The following is a 22547-nucleotide window of genomic DNA, read 5'->3' as shown; positions in this document are numbered from 1 at the left end:
ATGTCGCGATGACGCATGGTGCTGCCAACTTTTGACTGGGCCGCTAGTATAAAAACCCTGGATCGTCATGAGCCATGCCGATTTCTTCGGAGTAAAGCTTGCGTACTGGTGGTACACGCCGCTGCTGGTGGAAAGCCCTCCTGCTATCGTCTGTAGATAGACCACTACCGAACTAAGAACTTCGAACACTTGAAAGTTTGTCGAGATGGCGTCTTTGGTAAATCGCTTGATGTGCGGCATCCGACTCGCTCCATCGGTTTGGAAGGGCATCTCACCCAAACGACTCGGATTGGCTGAAGTGAAGGTCTGATTTACACTTTGCATGTTTCTCTAGCTAATTTTTCTCCTATTTTCTGTCTTCCTCTCGTACACTTGGTATCCTCCCTAAAAGTGTTTCAACGACCCGAACCTAATCGGCTAATTCAGCTTTGGGGCATACAACTTTTACTGTTTGCTTTTTGTTGTTGTTGAATTGTTGCATTGTCTTTCAATAACCTGATGGGTGCTGCATGATTCATATCGGCCTATACAATACTATAGCAAGTATGAATATGCCCAATTTATTTATTTATTTTTTTAACAAGGCTCTTTAGTCTTTCAAGAAAGCTTTCTGTTTTATTGGTATTTTGAAATTTAAACACCATGAATTATATAAAAAGATGTGACACTTGCCTAATAGCAAGGTAAACTACCGGTATATAAAACATAGACCTAGCCTATATATCATAAAACAGGTTTTACAATACTATAGCAAGTATGAATATGCCCAACTTTATTTTTTTTTAACAAGGCTCTTTAGTCTTTCAAGAAAGCTTTCTGTTTTATTGGTATTTTGAAATTTAAACACCATGAATTATATCAAAAGATGTGACACTTGCATAATAGTAGGGTAAACTATATAAAACATAGGCCTATATAAAATTATCATAAAACCAGTTTTGTATGCAATCTTCTCCTCCCCTTTGTTCGGATAGACCAGGCTCCTTCAGTTTTGTAAATTATGGCAGATTGATTGATTCCTGCAGGAATGTCATATGCTATAGAACACTCAATTACCATTCATCTGGAAAGGAAAATGTAACTGGACTGAATGTAAATTTCATGTTTAATCTTTCATATCTGCTATGGATGCCTATGTTTCAGTCATGGCCATTCAATAACAAAACCAGTGTTCAGCATAAAATTATGGAGCTCCAAGTAGCATCCAGTTAATGGTTCTATGTAAGAGTGTACTTACTAGCTTTGATTCTTAAAAAAAAATTGCCAGTGTCTGCAGGATATCTTACCAACTGAAACTGATCAGTAGTCAGGTGTCCACTTTCAATTACTTGGAATTGTATTGATACATTTAAAAGATTTAAAGTCTTTCTAAAGTGAACTGCATTTCACATTTGATATTGTGTAGTGGAATGCAGGTTGAAAAGGAATGTTCTTCATTAAGGTCAGAGTTTGCAATTGAATTTCTTTGTTATACACTTTGTCTTAAGAGTTACCCTGTGGATGATATGTACTAATATATGAAGAGGTATGGGTAGGCCCTACTACTTGTGTATAGAAGTAGATTGTAACACATTCAAAAATTTGTGGTTGCCTGGTTACAAAATCCCATAGTTTTAAAAACACAACCAACATATCCTAAATGTTGAAAATACAAGAGGGAGAGAGAGAGGGAGGGAGAGAGAGAGAGAGGTATAGGTTCCTATATCCAATTTGCTGTTCTTTGTTCATGAAGGATGTAATGGCATGTGCTCATTATTATTATTATCAGAAATAGTTAGAAAAATATTCATCCATGAGTGTAGGCCCTACTGTGCAGCTCTATGTTCATCATTGTGTCAAGTTATGTCATACAATCATTTTATCATTTGGTAAAAGTCTGAAAGTCTGTAAAAATCTACATATACGGAGATATATACTCATAGCTAGTCAGTTGAGATAAGAACTGGACATAACAAGATATCAATGTTCTGTTTCAGAAATAACCTTGTTGTGGAACGAGATAATCAGACATGGGAGTTAATTGATATCTCTTTTTTTTTTTGTCATGTAAGTGGTGAGCTTAGCTTGTGATCTCTTATTTGCTATTGGAAGTACTGAATTCCATGCAGAGAAATTATCTAAAGAAATTGCGTTCCTTTGGTGACATAACTAAGTATGAAAATGGGACATTGTCTGTAAGCTTGCTGAAATGTCCAAACCAGTTGCTTTGCAGCCAGTTGCTATGTGATTGCCTCCAGAAGTTAAGGAAGTTCAATTTTTTATCCCATGTTTGGATTTCTGCTTGTGTTACATTCTGAACTATTAATAAATTAGCACACTTTGCAAACCTTGATTCACACTTCCAAGTCTTAAGGGATTGAGATTGACTGCATGTCAAAATAGTATTCAAACAGTAGCAGGGAAAAAATTAGCACATCAAGTTTATTGGTTAACAGGTATGCAAATATACAATAACCACAACTAGATCATGTACAAGTAATTTCAAAATCATTCTTTATACCTCATGAAGTTAAGACGTATTATAAGCTTTTTACTATTCATGGTGTGATTATATTTGATGCGAGGCTTTTTGGAGCTTTAGCATGTAGGCCTACCAGTTTGTTTTATAGGGAAAATTGTTCCATTTTCTAGTGAAATAATGTGCAATGAAATAAATCTTTAACGTTTCATTAAAAACAGACATAAACTATTTACTTACTGTATCTTTAAGTATTGTCATACAACAGAGATATCAATTATATAACCACATACATTACAAGTATGATGTATATGTGAAATACATGAGGTAATGATATCCCCATGTTGTAGCTCCTACATTGATTTGCAAAACAAAAATAAAATTGTAGAAATCATGTTTGTATTGATAATGTAGCAAGTATACCCCTTTCCCTAAAAGGGAATCACTGCTAAGTTATTGCAACACAGCAATAATTGGATGGAGACCCAAATTAGTTTTTCTTGTCAATTTCATTTTAACTGAAAAAGAAGAGAAGAATGCCATCATGGTGATCTCTGTATAGCCAGGGGGAGACATGTACAGCAATAGCACCATCACCTAAACTAATTTGACAAATATGTTGTTGTTGTTGTCTGTTTCATATCTGTGTTCCTTCCCCAAGAACGTGAACACAAATAAACCATTTAAATGACATGCAAACTATTATGACCAGTTGCAATATTTTGCAAGAATACATAATTAAAAATGAAAAATGTCATAATTTTCCTATTTCATGTGAAATAATGAAAAATGTATGGCAGTATGATATCAGAAGTGTCAAAAACCTGAGTTGAGTTCATTAATTCATGGCGAAAATTGACCAAAGTGCTTTGTTTGCTGGCTCTGTAGCAAGAATTTAGCTCTTTGAGATTATATTTATTGTTACATCCAGTTTTCTCTTCTTCTTCTTCTTCCTTTTGTTAGTTTTCAAACAGAAAATTTGATATAAAAAGACCAAAATGCAAGTCATGACTTGCTCCATTTGGGGAGAAAATAAGTTTGTGAGGGATCTTTACAAAATGTAAGCATTTATCACAGATACTATAATACCAATAAGAATAACATTTTCAATATGGAATATGACCTGAATTACAGTAGAATTATTAGTTTATAAGATCATAGGAAATCAAACATCAGTAAAGACAGCAATATTCTCTTCTTGCTATTCTTTAGTCTGACAACGCTCAGCATTTTTTTAAAACAGGCCTAAAACAGAGTGAGATATTAGTAATCTGCCTCAATAAAAAAAAACAAGTATTTTTTATTGCATATTGCAGCTGCTGCAGCAGTAGCCAGGTGACAACCAGTCAGTTGTGACCATTAAAGAGGAATGGAGCCCAAGTATACATTGAGATTGAATGCTATAAATGCTGAAATATTAGCATAACATATCAGCAGAGTTTGAGGAAAATCTGATAATCTAATCCAAAGTTGTTAGCTCTTTTGTTTCAGTTTAGCTATCACTGGATGAGAAGGCTACTACAGTAAACCTCGGATAAGTCGACGTCGAGTGAGTCGAAAATCACTTAACTCGAAGCAAAATAAAAAGTCCCGATTTTTCCCTAAGTATTTTCTCTAAGAAATATTTGGATAAGCCGAAGTACGAGAGTCGAATTTCGGCTGTGTCGAAGTAAAACATTCAGTCCCTTTTGTACAAAATACACGTAGTTTACATCACTTGAGCCGAAGAAGATTTGTCTGGCATTCTCATTACATTTAGAGGAGAAAAAAAAATCGGCATGTCGCAGAACCCCGTCCCTGATCTGCTGCAGGTAAGCATGCACACTCACCGTACCGCTCCGCACGCATGTCGAATACATACACAATAGATGTATACATGTATACACACAGCACATCGATCCATACTTTATCCATATACACACAGCACATCCATACTTTATCCATGTCAAGCCAGAACTCCTTGGCCAACCAATCGCTGCTTTAATATTTTAGTGACAGGCCAAGTGGGCGGAGCTTGTTTGTGCGTGCCCGGCTGGCTGTATATTTTTGTTCAATGGAGGTGGGATGGGCCTGGGAGAGTGTTTGTCTCAGGGTAGGTTGACAGTGATGGCTACCTATGTTGCACCATAGACATAGCACCATGCACATTGCCACATACGATTAGCGCAGACATTCTCAAAACTACGTTTAGCTACTAGTATTGATACAAATTCCATGTTCAATTTAGAACAAAATAAGAACATTATCTTCAAGAACAGACAAATTTGAATGCAAACACACACGCACGCACACACACACACACATGCATGCAAATGTACTATAATACATGTACATAACTGTGAGTCGAAAAAAATCGACTCTCGCGAGAGTCGAAGTTCACTTAAGTCGACGCATTTTCGTCAGTCCCGAGAGCTTCGACTCATGCGAGGTTTACTGTAGTTTGTGACATCACATAACAATTTAGAGAAAATACATAGAGAGTGCCCCAAAATGTAATTTTTGTATGAAAAATGTACGTGTTTAACTTGTTACCGATATATGTTAAAGGACAAATGGTTTCCCCTGGTTTCTTAAAGCAGTTAATCAAGTTAAGTGTCCTTTCATTATGCTAGAAAGGTGAAAATAATATGTTGGAATTTTCTGTATATTTTTTTGATAAATATCATTAGTCTTCTAATCCAGAGATGGTGCACCAAAACTTTTAAAGTTCATAACTTTTGAATATGTTATCTGATTTTTTTTTTTCAAACTTCACTGATATGTTCTAGTAATATTGCTGCATTCCCTGACAGTGTATGTATTTGGGGTTCATTCTCATTGCCATACAGGTGCCATGGTAACTGCAATAGTTCAGTTCAGTTCAGTTCAAAAGTTTGAAACCTCCAGATATATATTATGTACTTGTTTTCCAGTCAACCCATACCAGCATTGGTACAGACTTATAAATGATCTTGGAGAACATTTGAAGAGTTTGTTCGCAAAAACCGATAATTCCATTTTTGAAGATTTTGATGTACGGTCTCTGTCTTAAAGTACAAAATAATACCTGCTAAATGATATATTTTTCACTACATATAAAAGTACATTTTTGAAGTTATGGTCAAAAGAAGCAAAATTTTTCTTATTATTTTCTTTATTTTTCTTGACCTTTAATCGCTAATATCTCCATTTGGCAAATATGGACTTATCAGTTTTTGCGAACAAACTCTTCATTTGTTTGTTTTGTACCTTCTATAGTGCCCATAGACATGTGGCGCATACCGCAGCAAGTTTTACAAATACACACTGCCACTTACACTGACAGTTACATTGATGCTGACTAGCAGTATATATATATATATAATGTAAAATAATGCCTCTGGCAGAGGTTTCATGCAGATTCCCATGAATTTATAGAATAAACTTTTTTGCTAATGTTTGCTGTTTGTTGTTGATTCTTGCATACTTCAATCAATAATAAGTGTCCCCATGACAACCCTAGGGTTTTAATGACCTCTGCCTGATGCCTGCCTAACATAGGACTGTACATCTAGTGTACAAGAGAAAGTCTGCACTAGTAGTCATAGAAACAGTGGTGAGAGAATCAAGTGTATGATAAAAAGTTGGTTACATGTATTTGAAAAAAAGAAGATGCTTGATTTGAATGGGAATGTGCATCTAGTATACATACAAAGAGAACTACACTAGTAATCTCTATAACAGTGGTGAAAGAATCAATTGTATAGGGCCTATATGATGAAAAGTTGGTTACATGTATTTGAAAAAAAAGATGGTTTATTTGCTCTTGTGCCACATTTCATTGAAACCATGTTCTTACCTGTTCTTAGAAATACCTCATGCAGATTACAACAATATAGTTCTTGGTACAGATGGTAACTGTAGCAGCTTAACAGTTCTTTAACTCCAATGGCTTTATGCCACTAAACCTGTGTTGTATTCTTCTTGTTTCATTGTCACAACTCTTTTCAAGCATTCCTTTGTTTTTTTGGAGGTCCTTTTTTCTACCACATTTAGTCAAATAAATGATAAAATGCTGTAACTATTAATCAGCAATGTGCTAGGCAGTAATCAATAAATTCAATAAGCCTTTTCAGTCATTCTGATATTGCAGACAATTTTCTCAGTAATGAAATTTAGTGCATACATCATAACAATTAAGGTGCAAAGTGTGTGGATGCGATACTGGCAAACAGAATTAACAAAACATCTATAACTGTGAGTAATATTCAAAATTCATCTTTCCCGTATTGTGGCACCAAAACGCCATAACCTCCCCCTGCACTTTCCTCAAGGCTGCATCACGGCGGTAAATGAAAACAAAAGAAGAGGCGGTGAAAGAAAGAGGCTTAGTGATTCTCCCGTGTGAAGGTCAAAAGCAGAGCCTGTCATTGTCCGTACATGATTAAACAAGAATAAAGCGGGCCACAAGTTTAAGGACACTCTGTCAGACGCTGGAGGAGATATTCTGCTCACCCTAAAACTCTTTTGTAGCTAAATTTCAAACATCAGCCCAGACTCGCATTATCCGATGACATGCGATTGTTCCATAAGTTCGCCCCAGGCGATACCCCGAGAGACCTATGTGAGGACATTAGGGAAGAAATGTTCCTTATTTTTGTATTGATACCTCTAGACAGCGTAAAAGGCTGGGCTTATTGGTGTGTTCTGCTCCACTATTTTCCCTTTGATCTATATGCAGCTACGATGGTGATTGGTATATGTTTTCTAAGGAAAAAAAAAACATTGTGCGGCCTTCAGCGTGAGTTATTGTGAATAGATGAATGCATTGCTGATTATTGTTTGTTTGTTTGCCTACTTCTTTTTATTATTCCAACAAATGAACAGTTTTTATTTCTCTCAAACAGTTTGATGCGAAGGTGGAGGTTATTGCCTCCCAATATGTGCCATTTGAATAGTTGCTTGCTTGTCAAGTCACGTTTCAGAACTGCTAAAACGGAAAGGGAAAAAATAATAAAGTATGCCTGCTGGCAAACCTGGGAGATCTTTTCATTCTCTGAGTGTGGTAGAAATAACTGTGTTACCCATGCTCAACACTCTGTGGTTAATGTACTTTATGACATACATGACCCTACTATCAACAGCCTGACTGACTAGCATGTTTTAGCCTGAAAGATGATCTGGTATTTCTTTTTTTCTGTCCATTTTTTTTCTTTTTACATTTGTAGACAGTTTCAAGTATTTGTTCTACCTTTTAACACGATGAGGATTCTTGCCATGTCACTTACTTCACATTCACTGAAGAAAGCAGGTGTGATGTTTCACTCATATTTGAGGGTAAATAAGGTAATGTAATTATGATATGAACCAGGAAAAGAAATAGAAATGTATACATGTCCTTTTACACCCTAACACACATACACACAGACACACACGCCATCTCAGATATTTCAGGTTCATGGGTTAAGTCAGGGTCTTGATAATTGTGTTCTTTTAGGGCACTTAAGATGCTTGCATTTAATAGCCATTTTCTAAATATTTTCCTTTTCATGTTTATCTTGATCTTTCTTGTAAGAAAATATAATACAGTGCTGAGCAACGCTATGAATGGGATGGAGAGAACTGGCTCTAAGGATTTGGAAACTGTCCAAGCAAATAAAATGTTACCCATTTTCAAAAGCTAACATCATATTCAGCTTCAAATGTGGTTCCTGTTCTGACTGAAGTTGTCAAACAGCATGAGAGAATGAAACCGATTTAGAGAAAAGAAGACTGGAAGTTTCTCCTTCATTTGCTATTTCCTGTTGAAGGTGAAATGGTGTCATCTTTGAGAGCTGTTTTGTTGTTGTTGTTGTTGTTGTTGTTTTACTTGGTGATATCATTGCGTTTAGGGGAGAGAGAGAGAGAGAGAAGGGGAGGAGTGTGCAAATTATCTTTCTTTTCTCCACACAAAATCGCACATATTTTGGGTCCTTCTTGAATTGGATCATCAAACTAACAATTTAATCACATGAACTCACTTTGAATCATCAGATGCATTTCATGCCTGTGATCAATTTTCCATGAACAGGAGGGCCTACTGGTGATCATCTTGTAGAACCCTTGTAGGATATATTATTTTACTTTCCTGCTGTTTTACACATAAGTCGTGATTTGTGTGTGAGAGCTCTGTGTAAGTTTGTATTATTTTTGACTGCTAAGCATTTGTAGAATAATCTCCAATCCAACAGAGTTTAAAGTGATATCATGTTTGTACATCTCATAGGTCATGACTTTGAATCATCGTAAGTATTCAAGGTGAAAAAATACCTTTCATGTTGTTTGTTTCAATGGATCTTGCAATGCATATATCTATGTATGCCCTTTTTGACTTGTTGCTTGTCGGTAAAAAAAGGTAGGCCTACACGGTTTACCTTGTTAGGTGTTATTTGAAGATCGCTAGTTGTAACTCATTAGAAGAAAGGAATTAATAAGTAAATGAATGAAAATGAAGCTAGTGTGGTATAAGAAGGCATCAAATTAGAATGTTTTTTCCTCTTTTTTTTTTGTTCCAGACACCCATTCAAATATCTTCCGTCCGACTTCAAGGAACCTCCTCCAAACTGTTCGAGACTCCATCATCAGACTCCAAGCCCATCAGCCGCTTCCCTATCCCAGAGAGGGAGACCCTGCCCAGGGACATCAAGAGGTTCATGGAAGACGTTGAAAAACAGGTAACTCTCAAGAAAGAGAGCAAAATAAGAAAAAAAAAATCCTTCATCGGCCGTCAAATTAACCAAAATCCATTAGCCCTCTGGCCACACAAAAAAATGCCAACAGAAGCCTGTGACTCGTAAACATGTTTTTATTTTCTTTTGAAGAAAAGGAGCTTAAAACTAAAAAACAACCTACATTCTTTTACTCTTATATAATGCATAAGTCCTCTTAAAGAATTAATCCAAAATTGAACATATGATGTGTTTTCATTTTTTTTTTAACAGGAACTATATTTCTGCACTTTCAGTGAATGATACAATCGATATTTCACAACATTTTACAACATAAAGTTCACTAACTTGCAGAAAGAAATGAATGTAATGAGGAATGATAAACTATAACTCAAAATAAAATTATATAAGTATACTTAACTTGATCTTGCAGTATGAAGGATCATAAGGTATTGATAAGAATAGCTGTAGAAAGTGCAGATGGCCACCATATTGAAGAAAATGCCCAGGAGACTCCTCCTTTACAGGGGACTAAACCCCAAATATACCTGTGAATTGAGTAACTGTACATAGCAATATCAGTAGAACACGTTATCAAAGTTTGAGGAAAAGTGGACAATCTGTTGAAAAGCTATGAATCTTCAGTTTAAATGCTACCATTGCTAGATGAGATGACTACTACAGTTTGTAATGTCAGTATGGACAATATAATAATTATAATAATAATAGTAATAATAATAATAATAATAGGAAGAAGAAGAAATATAGTAATAATGATGATGATGATAATAATAATGACAATAACAATGATAATAATAATGATAACAACAATAATAGTAATAATAGTAATAATAATCATAATAATAACAATAACAACGATAGTAGTAGTAGTAGTAATAATAATAATAATAATAATAATAACAAGAACAAGAACAAGAAAAACATTTATAATGCACCATATCTGTCATACCAGGTACTCTCGAGGCATGAGAGCCTGCGTAAGGCAAAGCATGCTGTATCATATGAAGAAAATCTTAATAGAATTCCACTTTTTTTTTAGATGAAAAGTACAGGTTACCTCATTTTGTTACTGACATACATGGTTGTTAAGAGTAATGTCATTCCCCTTGCTCTCTGATAGAGGTGAAAAGTTGAGTGTTCTTTCATGCATGATGCTAGAAGAGTGAATGTATGTTGAAAGAAGATGAAACTAGGTGTGCATCTTCATTGGGTGCTATTCGTTATTCCGAAGGTTTGTTATTCCGAAGGTTCGTTAATCCAAAACACACAAATTCCCTATACCTAGAGGTTCGCTAATCCGAAAATGAAAAAGGTTTCGTTAATCCGAACATTTGTGGTGTTATTCCGAAGGTTCGTTATTCTGGAGGTTCGTTAATCCGAAAATGAAACTAGGAAAAACGAACCTTCGGAATAACAAATCTTCGGACTAAAAAGCCTTCAGAATAACGAACCTTCGGAATAACGAACTGTAACCTCTTCATTACACCTTGCTTTGATCACAAGCTATTAAGTACACATTTTTCAATCATACTATTACACATGCATTACTTCCTTTATCTGTTAACCTTGAAGTGATTTTTACAGAAAGGGTAAGAAAATAAAGTGGAAGGTGATTATAACATTGAGCCTGTACTTCTAGATATTCTTTCCTGGCTCCATGCACTCCAGTAGGCGTATATTATCTCTCATGACTTTATCTTCAAGGGTGGTAGTAAAACCAGTGATCTCAGTTTAATATTTTTATCCATGCAATGTGCATGATTGAGACATGTATTGTGTAGTAATTCCAATCAATGCCATGTCCTTTTATGAAATTTGTGGAAAAAAAAGATCTACAGAAGAGCATGACTATGAGTGCATAGGTAGGAGAGAGAACATCAGTAATGTTGGGATGAGTTTGAGCACTCATCTCTCTCTTACCCTCTCTTTGTGCACCCTGGATGAGAAGAGAGGGTATCATATTTGATATTTCAAGTTTCTACCAGATGGGTTGCTGGTCGTTTGTTACAAGGGGCACAACGCATCCCTCATCTTGCTACCCCTCTTCTTACTTGGGCTGGGGAGGAAAAGTTGTCAACAGTTCAGTATCAATCTATCAAACCTCTGGCCACGGGCGGAGGGTGAAGAGATCACCTAACTCCCTTCTTTCCTGGGTATCTTGTTTTGGTAACCTCCGCCTGCCTTTCCCCCCTCTTGTAAATGGAGAACCAACCAAGGAGCTCACTTTCCACAAGAGCAGTTGGGACCTGGACGACGACGAGGAGGATGGTTGGATGGAGAGAGATGGAGAGAGAAGCGAGAGAGAATCTTGGCCAGAGACTGCTTGTTTGTAATTTTCAGCCGAAAATTACTGGCATTCCAGAAATAGCTGCAAAAGTCCTCCTGCAAGTAGGCACAGAGTTGGGAGATGCTGTGGGGTGTTTCCTCCCATGTAAGGATGGTGTATATTTACAACTTCTGTCATCATCCTGTGTATGAAGCACCAATGGTCAAGGGCAGGCATTACCAGCAGAGCACTAGGCTAACACCCAGACCCCGGGGTCTCTCATGTGCACCCCTCCCCCTTGTGATCTGGAGGGAGTTCCTATCATGTTATGGCAGCTCCAAGGCCCCAGGCAGAAGTCACATGGCCTTGGTATTTGTCAGGGGCTTACAAGATTTGTTTGTTTATTCCTGACAGAGAAGGCACATGGCTTTTGATAAGCATACACAACTTGAATGGCTTTGTGAAGGGTTTTACCAGAAGTTTATCAGGCACGGGAACTTGGATTATCATTAATGGTGTTCAGCACTTGTCGGAACTTTTTAAAAAGCTGATGGAAGCACTTTAGAAGTCTTTGTGAAAAAAACGTTAAACAGTCCTTCAATATTTCAAATAATGCCAGAAATATGCTGGAAGTTTTTGCAAGTTTTCACAGGAGAACACTCAATTGCAGAGAGTGCAGTAGATTAATATGTCATTGTTTTTTAAATACAAAGTTTTGTACAAATTACACATGGGCACAAGGAGACATAGGCACACACAAACACACAAACACACACACACACACACACAAACAAACATATACCCCAATTTAATGCATGTTCAAATTTATAAAAAAAAAAGTTGCTTCAGCTGTGACTTGTGTGCAGGGTTCAAGAATCTGTTGTGAATGTCAGAAAGGGTCTGCCTCACAGACTATTCCTGCAACTGACAACGTTCATATCAGCTCCTGCGCAACTCTACAGCTTTGTAGATGCTCTCCTCATCCCATTCCTCCTGATCCACAACAGTTATATTTGTGCCATAATTTAAGCCCACGGCCATGCCCTTGGCTACTGGAAACAGATTTCAGACTTGACCTCCGGTGCAAGCACAATAAAAATCTGTTGACGTCATTCAGACTAACTGGCTCAATCCCTGCTCTTTCATGCTCACCCTCACCCTCCCCCTCCTCCGCATCCACCTCGATCTGCCAGCTCTGATTGTTGAGAACTTTTCTTTTATCAATGAGTTTGGGTCCGTACCTTCTCGAGTGGGTAATATACAAGTTCTTTTCATGTTAAAAGTACAACATTATTCACACATTGTTCTTGTAAGAAAAATGCACTTAAAGCCGCTTCCAGGGAACTGTATTGTTCATTTCCTTTTCAACTCTAACTGTGATCATTTGAATTAGGCAATGTGTGAAATAATTATGTAGATAGAGCTGATTATCAAGATGACAAATTTGCTTGCATTAAGGATACATACTTCTCTAGTATAGCATGTAACATTGACAATGCAGTGCACAAAGACACAAACAATTGGCCAAAAAAAAATGACCACCTTAACTCGTGTTTGGTATTATTCTTCTTTTTAAAGCATACAGGAGCAGAGAATACAGCAATTTTGTTAGCTGTAAAAATGACAAGCTGTTGTAATGTTGATGTTGTATTTTGTTTGTTTTGCATTAAAACATCTAACATATGCAGTTGGCTATCTACAAAAAAAGGCATTTATCAGTAGTTTGTTTTTTTTTTTTGTAGGTATTTTTTTTCCCCGAGACCACTCATGCCTTCACTTATGCTATCACTCATTCTGCAGTTTCATCAATGGGCAAGTTATATCAAAATTTCCCTTCAAATGCGTCATAGGCACAACAATTGTATATTATGATGTCACAAATCATAACTGCCAGGATTAACACTGGGAAATTAAGGTTGGTAAAAGTGGTAATTTAGAATATTCTGTTGTAGACCGTGAAAATGTCAAGTCTTCTATATCAACATTTCTCTTCAAATGCGTCATAGGCACAACTGTATATGATGTCACAAATCATAACTGCCAGGATTAACACTGGGAAATTAGGTGGGTAAAGTGGTAATTTTGAATGTTCTGTTATAGACTATGAAAATGTCAAGTCTTCTAAATGGACATGAATGGATATTTGTCATTCAAGCAAGGATCAGGGTGTATTAGGAAAATGAAAAAAATAGTCATTCAAAAAAATGCTCTTTCAGATTTTTGAAATGTCACATCTATTTTGGTGCTTAGTTTTCTGATGGGAATTATGACTGGCTGGTGAATTACAAGTGGATCAGGTAAACAAGTGTGCGGGGCTTTACTGTTAAAGCATTAAATCCCACACAGGATTCCCGCCTGACGAGTCGGGAATAGTGCAGGGGTTGTTGTGCGATGGCTCATTCAGCGTCGGAAACAAATACAAGGCCATCATCTCATCTTGCGTGGAGTAAGAAGCCAGCATGAGATACCAGTCAATATAACTTAATATTTCCCTCGAGGTCATTATGACACCAGTTCATCATACAAACAATCGTTCGACCAGACTGACATGCCCTCCTAGATTGTTTGTCTGTGAAATGCATAGCCACAAATGTCCCCTTTCCAAAGGAGTAGCTAGCATAATATGCATAACTGAATTAAGTAAATATTTCTCACTATTTGAGATCTACTTACTAAATCCTTCAGACAATGGACACAAAGTTTTACAAGTTTCCCCTAAGTTAACCAATCGTTGTCCCTTTTGTACATAGGGGATTATGTAACTAAGGATTTTGCAGCTAATTGCTTTTTTTCCCCAAATCTTATAAGATGAGGCAAATTTACAAACCATAATCCCCCAACCACAACTGAAATTTTTGAACAGGATGTGCCTTCTGTGCACAGTGAGAAAGCGTCTATTGATTTCACTGTGATCAAAACATGGGTCAAATCAGCCATATTTACTGAGTGAGTAAGCATGTCATCTTTCCTGCTGTCCCCTGCATTCATACCCTCATTTCATTCTCTTCCTTTGTGCTCTAGCCACTGATTAGCTAACGGATGCACACAGGTTAAATAACATGCTGGAAATGTCATGGAGAGTGTGAAATATTCTTTTGAGTAATGCAGTTTCCAAGGCAACAGACAAAAGCGTGAAATTTGTCCGATGCATTGCAGGCCAACTCTTGTCTAAAGAAGATATGGAACTACACGTAATGCAGGTCTTGTCAAATGTAGGTCAAGTGGTTTACCACCAGTTTATTGTAAGGAGTTATCATCTGGAGATGCAATCTCCAAGTAACCATGCCAAGTTAATCTTCCCATGCACGTGGTCTCACACTTCCTTCATGTCTTTTGTTGTGCCGATGGGGGCAGTGGAACTATGTGCACCTAGTCGCGACCCCCTGCACCACCAGACATATATCCATCCGCTTCTCGGCCCCCTGGGTGCGAAGCTGTGCTCCCTCCCTGTCATCCAGCCCCGGATGCGGGGTGCACTTCCGCCCAGGCATCCCCGCTATTTTGATGAGCTTGTTTGCATGCGGGCAGCTTCGTACATGTGGATCTGATGAGGGCTGTAAGTGTGTCAATCATGTGGATGTACCATCTTTTGGGTCAATGTCACCTGAGCAGCTCAGTGAGAAAGTGATATGGATCTCCCTCATGAAACACGATAGTCAACATACACCAGCCATGGCAGCAACATTGTACATGAAATATGATGAGGCAGATAACATGACTCATATTGAAGAGTCACTTAAAAGTTCTCTCCTGTAAAAAAGAGGCAGAATGATCAGACATGCCAAATCTTCGGTCATCCGTCTGTAGTGCTGCATCTTCCTTCCTTTTGATGGACATAATCAATTGTATTAGGTTGAGAAGGAAAAAGCAACATCATTTCTGATATGATCTGGATGTTAAATGTGAGCAGTGGTCTGTTGATAAACATGATACTGACTCAACATAGACTTTGTACAGCATTAGTGCCACTTTAGTTTTCAATCTGTGATATAGCCTGCGTGTGTGTGTGCATGTGTGCACGTGCAAATGTTTGTTTGTAGGAAAGAAATTGATTGGAGCAGATCTAACTTTGCAATCCACTGCAACATATTTTTACCTAACCTTAGAATACATGTCAGTGGCAGGTTTTATGGCAAAGAAGATCCATAAAGATCTATCTGTGCCCAAAATTCTTTGGCAAAGAATTCCCTGATGTCTCGACCAGCTTGGGCATGGTACTTGACTGACACCTACAACTCACGCGTAGTGCCGCCCACTCGAATTCCTTGACTTATACCCCATTTTTTTTACTCTATGTATACTGAGGAATAGTCTGTTTCTTAATCTACCTTTAACCATTTCAGAACAGTTATGTGCATAAGGGAGACAAAACTTGACTGATTGAAGGTGGTCTGGTCTATAGTGTTTTCTTTCCTCTTTTTTTTTTTCACTTATGGGATGTGGTTAGAGGGACTTTGAGTTGTTTATGACTCAGAAAAAATCATATAGTTTTCAGTTTGTTTGTTATTTTTTTACCAGATTTCATAGTTAATTTTGCATTTGTTTTTCTCATAACATAGTTCTATTTTCCCCACAGTACTCTGTAGAGCAGTTTTAAAAAAGATTTAGGAAAATATATTGACAATCATACCCTATTCAAGTAAACATACGTATCTACCACTGATTTATGGGCCCCGACAGAAACATTAAGGAAATATTTTAGAATGAAATAGTGTTCCGGTAAAAAGTGGACTAGTGACCCAATTCTTGAAACAGGTCTGATAATGGTCGACAGCAACTAAAATTTGCTGGATCTTTGAGGTACTACACTTGTAGTTTCATATTTAATTGTTGCGTTTGTGTAGGGTATAGGATAATGGGGTGATACTTTCACTTATTTTTGAAATGAGAGAGCTGTGAAGATATTTACTATACTAAAAATTATTGTATTACAAAAATTTTACCTGCAGGTAGAGAAAAAAGGAGAGAGTGATAGATAGGGAGAGATAGAGAGAACGAGAAAACCAATGCTACATTTAGAATTAGTCATGATTATGTCGAATTATCAGAATTTCTTTCATAAAATCATTGCTTAATAATTCATGATGCAAATTTTCAGAAATTCAGTTGAATCATGTTTGCACATATTTTGTTGTTCAGGAAAAAAAAAAGTCCTTTCCTTACCAAATTCCCATGTCATCTTAAAAGTCGACTCAATGTATGATTTAGGCAATGTTTATATCACCCTGGATGATTGCCACATGCATGTGAGTGTGTGTGTGTGAGTGCAGTAGATGCTTGGAGGAGGGGGAGAGGGTTGGGGTGGGGATAGAAATGAGGGAAGGGGTAGGGGGAGCCTGGCCGCATTTTCAGCAAAATGTGTTAAGTGGGGAGTGGGTGATATTATTCCTTTGAAATGATCTGACCCGAGGAAAGGAATTTATCAGGTCAGGGATAAAAGAACTGATTCGATGGAATTGATTCCAATTATCCCATTAAGTCTGGAATGGTATGAGGTGGCGGTACCCCAGATCACAATCATCTGAACGATGTAGAATCCAATTTGTCACAATCATTGGTTAACTATTTTGTGGCAAATGACATGATGGCTTTTATATAGGTGTTGGGGCTGCAGTCCAGCGTGTTGAGGTGGTGTTTGGAATGGTAGCTAGGTGACATGGAAGTCATATCATGTATGAACTCCAAGGCCACAAGATTTTTACCGTCTGCCAAGGAAGACATTTCTCTGATATCTGGTGATGATGACCCATCCCCTCTGCACTTACCTAAGGAGAAACAGATGATTATTTGACAACACAAGTATGTGTGTATAAATATAAAAGACTTTATTTCATTTATTGATTTTTTTTTTTTTTAATTATTTATTTATTTGTTTGTTTTTACAGAGGAGGAGTGTTTGGATGAATTACAAATGTATGAAGAAATTTGATACGACTCTAACAAAATGCAAGCCAAATTGCAGAACTATCTGTGATCTCAACTGTGGTGTGAAGTTGCCAGAAACCAAAGCAATGCCATCAAATATGTTGTGTTTAACCTAATATAAGGATAGAACAATTTAGGTGAGATTTTTTTTTTTTCATTATAGAAATGGGGAGAGAAAACAGTGCCTACTGTAGGTAAGAGATCAAAGCCTCAATGGCGAGCAGAAATGACAAATATGTTTTTATCAGATGAATTGGAGAAATTTATTGGGAATCCAGATGACTTGTGTGAAGTCATATGCCATGGAGATGAACTGGGTCTGATCATTTGATTGACGTCAGTACATTTGTCATATCCACAAAGGAATTTTGAGCATGAGCAGCCTTTTGAAAGTTCAAATGAAAGTGTCAGCGTAAGTGAAAGCATTCACTTTGTGGCATGGCAGTGAGTTATAAAACATGTGAAACTGTTCACCTTTTAAAACTTATTCGAGCCTATGGATGGATCCTCCAAATACAGGTACCTAAGTGCTACTCTGTTTGAGTGTGTGTTGGGGGGGGGGGGATGGTAGTAGTTCAGACTGGTAGTTGGACATTGGTATCTGAAACGTGATTCAAGTTCCTCTGCGATGGCACTTGCTGCCCTCGAATTGGTACATCTCTCATCCATCAGGATTGTTTCACCCAAGTCAAGTGTCATTCTGTTTGCTGATACACATCACTTCTTGGCCCTAAGAAGAGACGTTGGACGTTGAACGTGAAAACGTGACACTATTCTAAACAAATGTTGACTCTTCAAAATTCTTCAAACAGATTCCTCTCTGTGTGAACAGAAGGCAAAGAGAAGGAACACCTGCGGTGTGTTTTCAGATGCACTTGTGTGCCAGATTATAACCTTTGATTCATATTGACATTGATGTCTAAATATTACGTGTGTGATATTTCTTTTTTTCCTCTAAATATTGGACATTGAACGGGGATGCGTGACTCCCCTGTGTTCAGTGCATTTTATTTCTTTCCCATTTTCTTCATAGGGGGTTGAGGTTTTTTTTTCTTCTTCTTCTTCTTCTTCTTCTTCTTCTTCTTCTTCATGGGGGAGGGGGGGAGAGTTGAGTAGGAAAGGGTGGCTTATAGCTTACATGCCACAAGACATTATGGGGGAGGGGAGGAGTTTTTTGGAATGAAGTGGTGAGAGGTAAGTTTGTGGCACACAGAGTGAGGTAGGATCTCCAGCAAGCCAGGGTGGACTACTTCTTAAAAGATGAGCTCAAGGCCACGTTAGATATCCACTCAAGACCTCTGATGTCTTTTCTTTTTTTTGCCTGTGACACAAACAAATAATATATCTTGTCAGCTCTTAACCTTGGAAAAATACTGAAACAGTTCTTAACAGTCTGACAGTGTATATTTGCACTGGGACATGATTTATGCATACATACGTGTGAATTTGCACGTGGGCAGCTATAGAGAAGGCCAAAACAGCATCAAACTCTTCATAAAAGGAGGGTTGTTGGAGTTAAAACTTTTTGGTCATCACTGACAATATGTACATCAGCACATCTTTGTTCACAGCATGAAACTATAAACAGTAAAGCTTTGACTTTTTCAAGAAAAATGTGAAGTATTAACAACAAAGGAATCTGTTTCACTGACATCCTCCCAATGTGGCTAATCTTCATTTACATTCATTCATACAAACTTTATTTTTGATGTTGAGTGGTCATGATTGCATTGAGAAAGGAATATTTTATTTGACCTCACAAGTATCTAGCAAGAGAAAAAATGATGCTACATTAAATGTGATATTTGTTTCATTGTTCTCAAGTTTCTGTCTGGAGGGTTTAATTCAAAGAGAAATGCAGAAACAACATGAAAATTTATGAAAGGAAAGATCAACAGTGGCACACAAAGCTCCATCTTTTCTTATACAGTCATGGGGGACAGTGCACGCTGTTCGGATGATAAAAAGCAAAATCTTGCAGTGTAACTTTTCTCATGGGTGATTAACATCAAGACTCGACGTAGTAAAGTGTTTCTCATAATGAGAGATTTGCGGCATGATGTGGCATAAAAGAAATATAATCGGGATAATTTCACATTACAACTAGAATCGGTGATTTGCAGATTTTTTTCCCCCTCCTATCGTGTGAAAATTGGTGGAGTTCATTTCTTTCCATACCTGGTTGACCTCCATCTGTAAGATAACCTCATTTGCAGGGTTCAGAATTGAATCAGGCCTCTACAGCCCTCAAGGCAGCGTGCACTGAAGGATTGTTATTGAGCGACGCTGGCGTTTTTTGATCTCCTGAAACTTCCCCGAAGCAGGCAGACAATATCCACAATGTGGCCTATTCTTACCAGTGGCCTTGAAATAAATCAATATCTCGAAAAGATTTGTCAGTTTTTTGTCCCAAGTTTAGGACATGTTGTATGGGAGGATTAGCAAAACAAATGCAAGTTGGATGGTTTCTGCGGTTCAGAGACTGCTCTAAACATCATGTTTTCATCTTGAATTCCTCCACCCTGCACGTCATGTCTCTTCCCTACGTGCGGACTTGATGTGTCAGTACACTGTTTGTTTTGGCAATGCATCACATTTCTTTGATCTGAGCATAAACAAGTATTATTGAGATGTCTGAATGGAAGGAGAAAAGATACATCTATCTTCTACTGCTCTGACATGTACTTGCAAGTACATACACACAGACATGGCCACACATATACGCACAGACACGATTGTCAAGGATGGTATGGGTGCACCACTTTTGCTGTGTTGGAGTTCATCATCCTGCCATGGATATGGAGGGTAGATAGGATATGTTAGCTATCATTTCCAGAAGATCATCGATCTCAATTGCACACCCCCCCCCCCCCCCCAAAAAAAAAAAAATTGTGATGGCCTACACCCTCATTTGGGGCCACCCCATCAGGCACCTGTAAGCATAAAAGCAGTTTGAATGATTTTTTTGTGTGCTACACAATCATATCCCATTTATCCACAAAGTTGGGCCCAGGAGTGCTCCTGAAGCGCTTCGACCTCATACTCCCCTCCGTCTGTTTCATACAGAGAATACCACTTACTGAGACCATGTGAGAAGTGGCCGAGAGGGGGCATAAACTGTCCAAGGTTACCTTCGAGTGGACACACTGACATTTGTAAAGATGGATGGATGTACATGTGATGAAAACTGATCATCATTGTCACTTCCAAACTGATATTTTATGATGGTTACTGAAGCTAAATGTTGAAAACCAAACAATAAGCCTCATCTCATATTCTCCCTATTCATCCTCCTCATCATTCTCCTCTTTTTCCTCACCCTTCTACTCCCCCTTCTCTTCTTCCTCCTGTCTCCCCTTACCCCATTTCAAATCCAATTCAAACTTTATTTTTTATTTTTTTCAACAATACATAAAAAAGCAATGAGTGAAATTGGGACATGCATAAATTTGAATAACAGTATGCTCATGTTTTATGATCAATGCAAGAAGAGACATAAAGTATACAGACACACTGATCTATTTTGCGAAAAGAATGGAAGTGCCCACTCAAAATTCCTTCTCTAATTCCTCTCGGGATAGATCTAAAAACTCCACAATCGTAAGTCCCTCCAACAAGATCACAGGAATGCCCTTGTTTTTCGTGATTTCGTGCAATGTGACTTGACGCGTTCTTCCTCTCATTTGAGCTGGAAGTCGCAACGAACAATGATGCGACCCAAACAACCATTTTTTGAGGTCATTGTCAGTAACTTCCTGAATCCTCATCCCCTTCCCAGAGAGAAAAGGAGAGACAGAGAGAGAGAGAAAAAAAAAAATCAGAGAGAAAGAGATAGGAAGAAAGGGAGAATTGGGGAGAGATTTTTAGGTTGAACCTGCTACATTGCACTTCGATGAAACTTTCCAAGAGGAAATTTGTGTCTGGTGTGAGGCTGACTTTGGGGGTAGGGGCTCTCTTCTGGTAGATGCAATATTCCTGGCCTCCATCAGGATAGAAGTGGGTCAGATCTGGGCAGCCTGGGGGGCAATGTTTTTGATAACATGTGACAGAGATTGATTTTGAATTTATGGAGACCTTGAGAGAGATGTCAACATCTGCTCTGGGAGAGGAGGGAAAAGAGGGGTGGGAGTCGGGGAGGAGAGAAAGAGAGGGAGAGCTAGCTTTTCTTCAAGGAGCTTTTTTGAATTGTGAACCAAAGCCCACATGACCATCATGAAAATATTCATGAGGTTTAATTGTAGAGACTTTCAAGAAAGTTATTTTGTAGCACTTTGTCTTGTCTAATAATGGTTATTCTTTGTTGTTGTTGTTTTTTTTTGTGGGGGAATGTTTTCTACCATGCATGGTGTAATATTAATCATGCACACCTATGAAAGCCATTTTCATGTCTCAAGATTGCTTCTATCTACAAAATAGAGTAGAACATCGCATAGAGGAAAACGCGAAGCTCATTCATTATCTGACTTCCATTGAAAAATCCTAATGTGTTTCAACAAAGCCCTAGGTCATTTATGTACTTTATAGTCATTTTGACAAACCTAGAACTGATTAATCAATCACACATTTCATTTCAAGAGCTGTGGTGTCATTTGCTGCTTCTGTCGATTGCTGATTTCTCTAGATGATTTTTGTTTGCTATGGATGCCTTCTTTATGAATTGTATGATTAACTTGAAAATATATGCAGCATCAAAACTTCTTTTTAATCAATGGCACTTGTACAACGACTACTGTAATGAGTACTTTCCACTCATGGCATGGTCTTTGAGAGCAGAGTCCATGTAGTAAACCAAAGTACACATTGAAGAGGTGAAAATAGTTAAAGGACAAGTCTACCTTCAAATACATGTGGATTGGGTGAATGCAGTAATATTAGTAGAACACATCAGTGAAAGTTTAAGGAAAATATGAAGAGAATTTCACAATTTTTTTGGGGGAAAAAAGTGCACATTTCCTCAACTTGTCACTGATACATGTTAAAAAGGGTAATATTATTCCCCCTGCCTTCTGAAAGAGGCAAGTCAAGCATTCTTTTATTATGCAGGAAAAGTGAAAATATGTAGGATTTTCTTTACATTTTCTTTATATTGTTCTATATATGTGACATTACAAGCTGTAATAGTCTTCTCATCCAGCAGTGACTGAGAAGAAACTTCAAGAATTCATAACTTTTGAACAGATTGTCCAATTTTCCTCAAACTCTCACTGATGTG

General features: G+C 37.6%; 1 protein-coding gene across 1 annotated transcript in view; it reads left to right on the top strand.

The window, feature by feature from the left end:
* The first annotated feature begins 96 nt into the window (after positions 1 to 96).
* The window catches only part of LOC139713712 (uncharacterized), a 33333-nt gene continuing 10882 nt past the window's right edge, over positions 97 to 22547 (top strand). Inside the window, exons 1-2 of the mRNA XM_071625417.1 lie at positions 97 to 304; positions 8971 to 9129. Of these exons, the coding sequence (XP_071481518.1) occupies positions 206 to 304; positions 8971 to 9129 (258 nt within the window). The 5' untranslated portion in view covers positions 97 to 205. The remainder of the gene's footprint in view (positions 305 to 8970; positions 9130 to 22547) is intronic.

This window comes from Diadema antillarum, unplaced genomic scaffold, assembly GCF_040938485.1.
Source record: "Diadema antillarum isolate AM-2024a unplaced genomic scaffold, OU_Dant_1.0 seq00002037_RagTag, whole genome shotgun sequence".
Lineage (NCBI taxonomy): Eukaryota > Metazoa > Echinodermata > Echinoidea > Diadematoida > Diadematidae > Diadema > Diadema antillarum.
This window is presented reverse-complemented; position numbering and strand designations above follow the sequence as displayed.